General features: G+C 45.6%; 1 protein-coding gene across 1 annotated transcript in view; it reads left to right on the top strand.

Moving 5' to 3' along the window:
- The window catches only part of LOC112239876 (nuclear receptor coactivator 2-like), a 231,202-nt gene that overhangs the window by 180,982 nt on the left and 37,662 nt on the right, over window positions 1–12,558 (top strand). The window contains 4 exon segments of the mRNA XM_042298708.1: window positions 381–581; window positions 1,166–1,405; window positions 3,562–3,667; window positions 5,887–6,082. Of these exon segments, the coding sequence (XP_042154642.1) occupies window positions 381–581; window positions 1,166–1,405; window positions 3,562–3,667; window positions 5,887–6,082 (743 nt within the window).

Below are 12,558 nucleotides of genomic sequence, written 5' to 3' on the forward strand. Positions count from 1 at the left end.
GTAGACCATGTTACAGTGTAGACCATGTTACAGTGTAGACCATGTTACTGTGTAGACCATGTTACTGTGTAGACCATGTTACTGTGTAGACCATGTTACAGTGTAGACCATGTTACAGTGTATCCGATTAGCATGTTTTATTTATCTCAAATGTGTCACTACCACTGCTCTCTCTCTCTCTGTCTCTCTCTCTCTCTCTCTCTGTCTCTCTCTCTCTCTCTCCCTCTGTCTCTCTCTCTCTCTCTCCCTCTGTCTCTCTCTCTCTGTCTCTCTCTCTCTCTCTGTCTCTCTCTCTCTCTCTCACGCTCTCACTTCTCACTCTCTCTCACACTGTCACTCACTCACTCACTGTCACTCACTCACTCTCTCACTCTCTCTAGACTACGGATGTCCGGGGGGCCAGGGTCCAGGTAGGGGTTTGCCTTTGAGGAGTGTATCCCTGGATATGAACATGTCAGGGGGCCGGCCCCCCCAGGGCCAGTATCCCCCCATGAGGACCCCCAGCCCCTACACACTACAGCAGCAGCAAGGCATCTTGGGAAACCACGCCGCCATGATGTCCAACCAGTCCAACCTCGCAGGTGGGTGGAGCCGTCAGAGCGAAGGCTTACACTTTTATTTGTGTATTTTCCTTGATCTACAAATACTCAGGCTATCAACAAACATTTACACTTGAGTAATTTAGCAGATGTTCTTGACCTTTTCATGCTATGTAGTAAGAGGTTTCCCTGGTCAGGAGTCATCGAAGTCAGCACTCAAAGAAACACGTGGAACGGAATACACTCGCTGCCCCTCTCTATGCTACCGGCTGACACGTCAGCTTTTTCTCTCTCTCTCTCTCTCTGTGGGGACCGATGACACGTCATAGTGAGTCACTTCCTGTTTCCGTGCAGGAAGTTGAGGGAGTCGGAGTCACCCACACACACAGACACACACTGCCAGTTCCTCTCCTCTCACTTTCATTTTGACTCACAGACGGGCCACAGAAATGCCCACTCTGAAAACGACCTCTAGCAAATGGGGGAAGTGTGAACAAAATTATGTTGACTTCTGTCCTTGTAGATGTGCGGTATATTGTTGTCCCTCACTTTTTCCCTCTGACACTCCCCACACATTTACTCACTCACGTGATCTCTCTCTCCCTCCCTCCGTCTAACCCCCCCAGGTCTAGTGAGTGGTCCTCGGCAGGGCATGCAGCACCAGCAGGAGGAAGGGGGTTGGGGTCCTGGGGGCCCGGGTCAGAGCGGTTCAGCCTCGGTCCCTCCTCCTGGGGCCCCAGGTCAGCAGGGGACGATGCACAGCCGTATGGGGCCCAACCCTGGAGGCCCCGGGGGCCTCATGAGACCCAGCAGTCTACCAGGACCTGCACCCAGGCAGATGCTGCAGTCACAGATGATGGTCAACGGTGAGACTGTATATCTAGCATTTCTAGTTCTATGCCAGGGTTGCTCTAGAATATATATTTGTCATGGTCTATCCACTTCACAGGTCAGTGTTTCTTATCATTGGGCTTGGGGACCCACCAATTGATGTAACATATTTGTGTTGTCAATGGAAACCAATTTATTGATATTCATTTTCAGCATGTAGAAGTACACAGATAGTTTTGAAAAATAAAAGCTTTTGGAGTTTGGGATAAGGCTGACACCTGCTGGCCAGTCAGAGGAACAACACCCTGATACACTGTCTAATGCCAGTTGTCATATTTTTTTATTTAACCTTGATTTAACTAGACAAGTCAGTTAAGAACAAATTCTTATTGTCAATGACGGCTTACCGAGTAACAGTGGGTTAACTGCCTTGTTCAGGGACAGAACAACAGATGTTTACCTTGTCAGCTCAGGGATTCGATCTAGCAACCTTTCAGTTTCTGGTCCAACGCTCTAACCACTAAGCAACTTACCTATCTCGAGCAGCTCAGTCTGGTTTGGGCATGGGGTTAATAAAGTTATATATACATTTTAATGTCTCTCTCTAATAAAGTTATATTCATTTGAACATTTCTCTCTAAAGAGATGAGTATAGGGTAAGTAAAGTTATATTAATTTGAATCTGTCCATAAAGAGATGGGCATGGGGTTAATAAAGTTATATTCATTTGAATCTGTCCATAAAGAGATGGGCATGGGGTTAATAAAGCTATATTATTTGAATCTCTATAGATAGCCATGGGGTTAATAAAGTTATATTATTTGAATCTCTCTCTCTTTAAAGAGATGGGCATGGGGTTAATAAAGTTATATTATTTGAATCTCTCTCTCTTTAAAGAGATGGGCATGTGGTTAATAAAGTTATATTATTTGAATCTCTATAGATAGCATGGGGTTAATAAAGTTATATTATTTGAATCTCTCTCTCTATATAGATGGGCATGGAGTTAATAAAGTTATATTATTTGAATCTCTATAGATAGCATGGGGTTAATAAAGTTATAATAATTTGAATCTCTGTCCATAAAGAGATGGGCATGGGGTTAATAAAGTTATATTATTTGAATCTCTATAGATAGCATGGGGTTAATAAAGTTATATTCATTTGAATCTCTGTCCATAAAGAGATGGGTATGCAGTTTAATAATGGTACACTACGTGGCCAAATGTATGTGGACACCTCCTTTTCGAACATCTCATTCCAAAATCATGGTCATTAATAGGGAGTTGGTTCCCCCTTTGCTGCTATAACCTCCTCCACTCTTCTGGGAAGGCTTTCCACTAGATGTTGGAACATTGCTGCTATAACAGCCTCCACTCTTCTGAGAAGGCTTTCCACTAGATGTTGGAACATTGCTGCTATAACAGCCTCCACTCTTCTGGGAAGGCTTTCCACTAGATGTTGGAACATTGCTGCTATAACCTCCTCTACTCTTCTGGGAAGGCTTTCCACTAGATGTTGGAACATTGCCGCTATAACAGCCTCCACTCTTCTGGGAAGGCTTTCCACTAGATGTTGGAACATTGCTGCTATAACAGCCTCCACTCTTCTGGGAAGGCTTTCCACTAGATGTTGGAACATTGCTGCTACAACAGCCTCCACTCTTCTGGGAAGGCTTTCCACTAGATGTTGGAACATTGCTGCTATAACCTCCTCTACTCTTCTGGGAAGGCTTTCCACTAGATGTTGGAACATTGCTGCTATAACAGCCTCCACTCTTCTGGGAAGGCTTTCCACTAGATGTTGGAACATTGCTGCTATAACAGCCTCCCCTCTTCTGGGAAGACGTTCCACTAGATGTTGGTACATTGCTGCTATAACAGTCTCCTCTCTTCTGGGAAGGCTTTCCACTAGATGTTGATGATCTTTTTAAGTGGGAGTACTTGCACAATTGGTGGCTGACTAAATACTTTTTTGCCCCACTGTATATATAGATGGGCATGTAGGTTAATAAAGTTATATTATTTGAATTTCAATATATAGATGGGCATGGGGTTAATAAAGTTAAATTATTTGAATCTATATATAGATAGCCATGGGGTTAATAAAGTTATATTATTTGAATTTCTCTCTATATAGATGGGCATGGGGTTAATGAAGTTATATTATTAGAATTTCTCTCTCTTTAAAGAGATGGGCATGCGGGCCCACCAGTTCTCCCAGCAACAGGCTCCACCCAATCAGACGGCTCCATGGCCAGACAGCATGATACCTATTGAGGCCTTCAACCAGAACAGGTAACCAGCCCTCCATACTACTCTACTGGACACTACATGAGACTACTTTACACAGGCCTCTGTCCTACAATCACTACTGCAGCTACCGTACCAGAACCTGTCACACACTGTATCAGAACCTGTCACACACTGTACCAGAACCTGTCACACACTGTACCAAAACCTGTCACACACTGTACCAGAACCTGTCACGCACCGTACCAGAACCTGTCACACACTGTACCAAAACCTGTCACACACATTACCAGAACCTGTAACACACACTACCAGAACCTGTAACACACATTACCAGAACCTGTCACACACTGTACCAGAACCTGTAACACACATTACCAGAACCTGTAACACACATTACCAGAACCTGTCACACACTGTACCAGAACCTGTCACACACTGTACCAGAATCTGTCACACACTGTACCAGAACCTGTCACACTGTACCAGAACCTGTCACACACATTACCAGAACCTGTCACACATAACCTGTCACACACTTTACCAGAACCTGTCACACACTTTACTAGAACCTGTCACACACTGTACCAGAACCTGTCACACACTTTACCAGAACCAGAACCTGTCACACACCGTACCAGAACCTGTCACACACCGTCACCAGAACCTGTCACACACATTACCAGAACCTGTCACACACATTACCAGAACCTGTCACACACTGTACCAGAACCTGTCACACACATTACCAGAACCTGTCACACACTGTACCAGAACCTGTCACACACTGTACCAGAACCTGTCACACACTGTACCAGAATCTGTCACACACTGTACCAGAACCTGTCACACACTGTACCAGAACCTGTCACACACTGTACCAGAACCTGTCACACACTTTACCAGAACCTGTCACACACTGTACCAGAACCTGTCACAAACATTACCAGAACCTGTCACACATAACCTGTCACACACTTTACCAGAACCTGTCACACACTTTACCAGAACCTGTCACACACTGTACCAGAACCTGTCACACACTTTACCAGAACCTGTCACACACCGTACCAGAACCTGTCACACACCGTACCAGAACCTGTCACACACCGCACCAGAACCTGTCACACACTACCAGAACCTGTCACACACTGTACCAGAACCTGTCACGCACTTTACCAGAACCTGTCACGCACCGTACCAGAACCTCTGTCACACACTGTACCAGAACCTGTCACACACTGTACCAGAACCTGTCACGCACTTTACCAGAACCTGTCACGCACCGTACCAGAACCTGTCACGCACCGTACCAGAACCTGTCACACACATTACCAGAACCTGTCACACACTGTACCAGAACCTGTCACACACATTACCAGAACCTGTCACACACTTTACCAGAACCTGTCACACACATTACCAGAACCTGTCACACACATTACCAGAACCTGTCACACATCCTTCCTTTACCAGAACCTGTCACACACTTTACCAGAACCTGTCACACACCGTACCAGAACCTGTCACACACTGTACCAGAACCTGTCACACATCCTTCCTTTACCAGAACCGTTGTCTGTCGGCGCTGGAGCAACTCTTATAGTTCAGACTAACCACTTTAAAACGGTTTGGATCAGTTAACTACAGCACAGAGAAGTGGTTAAAATAACTTATGGTCATTTAACCTTCCCCCCCTTCTCTCCCTCTTCCCCCTCCCCTCCCTCTTCCTCCTCTCCTCCTTCCCCCTCTCTTCCTCTCCCCCTTCTCTCCCTCTTCCCCCTCCCCTCTCCTCCCTCTCCCCCTTCTCTTCCTCTTCCCCCTCTTCCCCCTCCCCTCCTTCTCTCCCTCTTCCCCCTCTTCCCCCTCCCCTCCTTCACTCCCTCTTCCCCTCTTCCCCCTCCCCTCCTTCACTCCCTCTTCCCCCCTTCCCCTCCCCTCCTTCACTCCCTCTTCCCCCTCCCCTCCTTCACTCCCTCTTCCCCTCCCCTCTCCTCCCTCCCCTTCTCTCCCTCTTCCCCTCCCCCTTCTTTCCATCACCCCTCTGTTCCCCTTCCCTCCCTCCCCTTCTCTTCCTCTCCCTCCCTCCCCTCTCCTCCTCCCCTTCTCTTCCTCTCCCTCCCTCCCCTTCTCTTCATCTCCCTCCCTCCCCTCTCCTCCTCCCCTTCTCTTCCTCTCCCTCCCTCCCCTTCTCTTCATCTCCCTCCCTCCCCTCTCCTCCCCCTTCTCTTCCTCTCCCTCCCTCCCCTTCTCTCCCTCTCCAGGTCTGTGTATGCCCCCCAGCAGGAGGAGGTGTTGTGTGGGGGTCCGGGGCCCGGGGGCCAGGGAACTGGGGGTCCTGGTGAGGGGGGTTCTAGTGATGAGGGGGCTCTCATGTCACAGCTCTACACAGTGCTGAAGGACTTTGATGGCCTGGAGGAGATAGACAGAGCCCTGGGGATACCTACTCTGATGGGACAGGTACGATTCAGCAATCACTGTGTAGTGTTTTTCATCTATTAATATCCCTCTCTCTTAACTACTCTGTGACAGATCAGTCCATTCCTCCATCTCTGATCCCTCTCTTCTATCTCTCTTCTCTTCTTCTCTCTGGGGACACTCACCTGTCACTAGAGTTGTCCTTCTTTTTGTCATCTAGGCCTATACAGTCTTATTCTCCTCCTCGGTCTCTCCTCTGTTCCCATAGAGTTTAGAGTTTGGGGAAGCTATTTTTTCATCAGACCCGGCTAGAGACACATTCGGAGCTCAGCCCCGGCTAGAGACACATTCGTAGCTCAGCCCCGGCTAGAGACTCATTCGGAGTTCAGCCCCGGCTAGAGACTCATTCGGAGTTCAGCCCCGGCTAGAGACACATTAGGAGTTCAGCCCCGGCTAGAGACTCATTCGGAGTTCAGCCCCGGCTAGAGACACATTAGGAGCTCAGCCCCGGCTAGAGACTCATTAGGAGCTCAGCCCCGGCTAGAGACTCATTCGGAGTTCAGCCCCGGCTAGAGACACATTCGGAGTTCAGCCCCGGCTAGAGACTCATTCGGAGCTCAGCCCCGGCTAGAGACACATTAGGAGCTCAGCCCCGGCTAGAGACACATTAGGAGCTCAGCCCCGGCTAGAGACTCATTCGGAGCTCAGCCCCGGCTAGAGACACATTAGGAGCTCAGCCCCGGCTAGAGACTCATTCGGAGCTCAGCCCCGGCTAGAGACACATTAGGAGCTCAGCCCCGGCTAGAGACACATTAGGAGCTCAGCCCCGGCTAGAGACTCATTCGGAGCTCAGCCCCGGCTAGAGACTCATTCGGAGCTCAGCCCCGGCTAGAGACACATTAGGAGCTCAGCCCCGGCTAGAGACTCATTCGGAGCTCAGCCCCGGCTAGAGACACATTAGGAGCTCAGCCCCGGCTAGAGACACATTAGGAGTTCAGCCCCGGCTAGAGACACATTAGGAGCTCAGCCCCGGCTAGAGACTCATTCGGAGCTCAGCCCCGGCTAGAGACACATTAGGAGCTCAGCCCCGGCTAGAGGATCCGAGAAGATCAAGCTTTTTTTATTAAACACAATTCATGCAATTCTACGACACAACATGAATGGAGACAGACTAGCACAATCTTTAATGCAATATCACAAAAAAGTACTCTGCAGGCAAAAAAACAACAACCTGGTCTTGAATCTAACCGTATGATATAATCTCAGCCTGCGAAAAGTAGAAACTGTACAAGATGACATCTGTCTATCCTGAAGGAGGAAGTTATGTGACATCATCTAGCCTGAAGGAGGAAGTTATGTGACATCATCTATCCTGAAGGAGGAAGTTATGTGACATCATCTAGCCTGAAGGAGGAAGTTATGTGACATCATCTATCCTGAAGGAGGAAGTTATGTGACATCATCTATCCTGAAGGAGGAAGTTATGTGACATCCATCTATCCTGAAGGAGGAAGTTATGTGACATCATCTATCCTGAAGGAGGAAGTTATGTGACATCATCTAGCCTGAAGGAAGACGTTATGTGACATCATCTAGCCTGAAGGAGGAAGTTATGTGACATCATCTATCCTGAAGGAGGAAGTTATGTGACATCATCTAGCCTGAAGGAGGAAGTTATGTGACATCATCTATCCTGAAGGAGGAAGTTATGTGACATCATCTAGCCTGAAGGAAGACGTTATGTGACATCATCTATCCTGAAGGAGGAAGTTATGTGACATCATCTATCCTGAAGGAGGAAGTTATGTGACATCATCTAGCCTGAAGGAAGACGTTATGTGACATCATCTATCCTGAAGGAGGAAGTTATGTGACATCATCTAGCCTGAAGGAGGAAGTTATGTGACATCATCTATCCTGAAGGAGGAAGTTATGTGACATCATCTATCCTGAAGGAGGAAGTTATGTGACATCCGTCTATCCTGAAGGAGGAAGTTATGTGACATCATCTATCCTGAAGGAGGAAGTTATGTGACATCATCTATCCTGAAGGAGGAAGTTATGTGACATCATCTATCCTGAAGGAGGAAGTTATGTGACATCATCTAGCCTGAAGGAGGAAGTTATGTGACATCATCTATCCTGAAGGAGGAAGTTATGTGACATCATCTATCCTGAAGGAGGAAGTTATGTGACATCATCTATCCTGAAGGAGGAAGTTATGTGACATCATCTAGCCTGAAGGAAGAAGTTATGTGACATCATCTAGCCTGAAGGAAGACGTTATGTGACATCATCTATCCTGAAGGAGGAAGTTATGTGACATCATCTATCCTGAAGGAGGAAGTTATGTGACATCATCTATCCTGAAGGAGGAAGTTATGTGACATCATCTATCCTGAAGGAGGAAGTTATGTGACATCATCTATCCTGAAGGAGGAAGTTATGTGACATCATCTATCCTGAAGGAGGAAGTTATGTGACATCATCTATCCTGAAGGAGGAAGTTATGTGACATCATCTATCCTGAAGGAGGAAGTTATGTGACATCATCTATCCTGAAGGAGGAAGTTATGTGACATCATCTATCCTGAAGGAGGAAGTTATGTGACATCATCTATCCTGAAGGAGGAAGTTATGTGACATCATCTAGCCTGAAGGAAGAAGTTATGTGACATCATCTAGCCTGAAGGAAGACGTTATGTGACATCATCTATCCTGAAGGAGGAAGTTATGTGACATCATCTATCCTGAAGGAGGAAGTTATGTGACATCATCTATCCTGAAGGAGGAAGTTATGTGACATCATCTATCCTGAAGGAGGAAGTTATGTGACATCATCTATCCTGAAGGAGGAAGTTATGTGACATCATCTATCCTGAAGGAGGAAGTTATGTGACATCATCTATCCTGAAGGAGGAAGTTATGTGACATCATCTATCCTGAAGGAGGAAGTTATGTGACATCATCTATCCTGAAGGAGGAAGTTATGTGACATCATCTATCCTGAAGGAGGAAGTTATGTGACATCATCTATCCTGAAGGAGGAAGTTATGTGACATCATCTAGCCTGAAGGAAGAAGTTATGTGACATCATCTAGCCTGAAGGAAGACGTTATGTGACATCATCTATCCTGAAGGAGGAAGTTATATGACATCATCTAGCCTGAAGGAAGAAGTTATGTGACATCATCTAGCCTGAAGGAAGACGTTATGTGACATCATCTAGCCTGAAGGAGGAAGTTATGTGACATCATCTAGCCTGAAGGAGGAAGTTATGTGACATCATCTAGCCTGAAGGAGGAAGTTATGTGACATCATCTAGCCTGAAGGAGGAAGTTATGTGACATCATCTAGCCTGAAGGAGGAAGTTATGTGACATCATCTATCCTGAAGGAGGAAGTTATGTGACATCATCTATCCTGAAGGAGGAAGTTATGTGACATCATCTAGCCTGAAGGAAGACGTTATGTGACATCATCTATCCTGAAGGAGGAAGTTATGTGACATCATCTATCCTGAAGGAAGAAGTTATGTGACATCATCTAGCCTGAAGGAGGAAGTTATGTGACATCATCTATCCTGAAGGAGGAAGTTATGTGACATCATCTATCCTGAAGGAGGAAGTTATGTGACATCATCTATCCTGAAGGAGGAAGTTATGTGACATCATCTAGCCTGAAGGAAGACGTTATGTGACATCATCTAGCCTGAAGGAAGAAGTTATGTGACATCATCTAGCCTGAAGGAAGACGTTATGTGACATCATCTAGCCTGAAGGAGGAAGTTATGTGACATCATCTAGCCTGAAGGAGGAAGTTATGTGACATCATCTAGCCTGAAGGAGGAAGTTATGTGACATCATCTAGCCTGAAGGAGGAAGTTATGTGACATCATCTAGCCTGAAGGAGGAAGTTATGTGACATCATCGAGCCTGAAGGAGGAAGTTATGTGACATCATCTAGCCTGAAGGAAGACGTTATGTGACATCATCTAGCCTGAAGGAAGACGTTATGTGACATCATCTAGCCTGAAGGAGGAAGTTATGTGACATCATCTAGCCTGAAGGAGGAAGTTATGTGACATCATCTAGCCTGAAGGAGGAAGTTATGTGACATCATCTAGCCTGAAGGAAGACGTTATGTGACATCATCTAGCCTGAAGGAAGACGTTATGTGACATCATCTAGCCTGAAGGAAGACGTTATGTGACATCATCTATCCTGAAGGAAGACGTTATGTGACATCATCTAGCCTGAAGGAAGACGTTATGTGACATCATCTAGCCTGAAGGAAGACGTTATGTGACATCATCTAGCCTGAAGGAAGACGTTATGTGACATCATCTAGCCTGAAGGAAGACGTTATGTGACATCATCTAGCCTGAAGGAAGACGTTATGTGACATCATCTAGCCTGAAGGAAGACGTTATGTGACATCATCTAGCCTGAAGGAAGACGTTATGTGACATCATCTAGCCTGAAGGAGGAAGGTATATTACCCTAAGCCAATAATAAAGACTGAGTTTACACACTCACCAGGGCTATGGGCCAATAAGATGGGCTGTAGGTCTACTGTCAACTCAATTTGGGAGTTGAGAATTTTGATAACTAAAGACAGATCTGTTTTTGTTCTTTGTCTTTTGTGTTTTTCCCTGACAGCCTCAACTCAGCAGTCAGCTGTTTGATAGACTATTTGCTGTGTGTTGCTAACAAAATTCCTTTTGTACTTTGTGAATGTAAAACGATCCACAGCTAAATCATGCTCTCTCGTGTAGTATTTTGAAATATGTTATTCCACTTTGTACAGACAGGAATAATGATCTAGTAAAATGTTTATTTAACTAGACAAGTCAGTTAAGAACAAATTCTTATTTACATAATGACGGCCTAGGAACAGTGGGTTAACTTGGGGAGGACCACTGGTTATTTGTGCACCTGTGGAGGTCAGTGCCGTTTAAGATGAGGGAGGACTCCAAAATATATTTTCATGAGCACGGCTTTATTAACCTACACTAGGAATGACAGTTTACAACGTAGGGGTACACAGGTCGACAGAAAATGTTTAGGTGACACTTTCAGTACCACCTTGCACACTCTGGCCTGCATCTAGCTGATCTAGAGTCTAATCATTAGTCCAACAGTTGCAAACGAGAGTTTCTATTGGACAAATTCAGGTATGTTTATCCCCATGTCGTTATGTTTGCTTCCGTTTAAGAAAAATTAAATTCAACAGAATAGGCAGAATGAATACACCCCTGGTCACACGTAAACACAGTTCACATTCATAGCAGCCACGTTGTATTCCTTCTCGGATCGAATGCGCTCTCTTCCTGTCACCTGTTCCCTTCTCTTGTGGACTTCAATGAACACCAGCTGTACAGTTGAAGTCGGATGTTTACATACACCTTAGCCAAATACATTCAAACTCAGTTTTTAACAATTTCTGACATTTAATCCTAGTAAAAACTCCCTGTTTTAAGTCAGTTAGGATCACCACTTTATTTTAAGAATGTGAAATGTCAGAATAATAGTAGAGAGAATTATTTCTTTCAGCTTTTATTTCTTTCATCACATTCCCAGTGGGTCAGAAGTTTACATACTCAATTAGTATTTGGTAGCATTGCCTTTAAATTATTTAACTTGGGTCAAACATTTCGGGTAGCCTTCCACAAGCTTCCCACAATAAGTTGTGTGAATTCTGGCCCATTCCTCCTGACAGAGCTGGTGTAACTGAGTCAGGTTTGTAGACCTTGCTCACACACGCTTTTTCGGTTCTGCCCACAAATATTCTATAGGATTGAGGTCAGGGCTTTGTGATGGCCACTCCAATACCTTGACTTTGTTGTCCTTAAGCCATTTTGCCACAACTTTGGAAGTATGCTTGGGGTCATTGTTCACTTGGAAGACCCATTTGCGACCAAGCATTAACTTCCTGACTGATGTCTTGAGATGTTGCTTCAATATATCCACATACTTTTCTTCCCTCATGATGCCATCTATTTTGTGAAGTGCACCAGTCCCTCCTGCAGCAAAGCCCCCCACAACATGATGCTGCCACCCCCGCACTTCACAGTTGGGATGGTGTTCTTTGGCTTGCAAGCCTCCCCTTTTCCCTCCAAACATAACGATGGTCATTATGGCCAAACAGTTCTAATTTTGTTTCATTAGACCAGAGGACATTTCTCCAAAAAGTACGATCTTTGTCCTCATGTGCAGTTGCAAACCGTAGTGTGGCTTTTGAATGGGGGTTTTGGAACGGTGGCTTCTTCCTTGCTGAGCGGCCTTTCAGGTTATGTCGATATAGGACTCATTTTACTGTGGATATAGATACTTTTGTACCCGTTTCCTCCAGCATCTTCACAAGGTCCTTTGCTGTTCTGGGATTGATTTGCACTTTTCGCACCAAAGTTAGCTAACATAGGATCCCTCTGGTCTAGCCAGCTAGCCAACATAGCATCCCTCTGTTATAGCCAACTAGCTAACATAGCATCCCTCTGTTATAGCCAGCTAGCCAACA

The sequence above is a fragment of the Oncorhynchus tshawytscha genome, linkage group LG16 (assembly GCF_018296145.1).
Source record: "Oncorhynchus tshawytscha isolate Ot180627B linkage group LG16, Otsh_v2.0, whole genome shotgun sequence".
Lineage (NCBI taxonomy): Eukaryota > Metazoa > Chordata > Actinopteri > Salmoniformes > Salmonidae > Oncorhynchus > Oncorhynchus tshawytscha.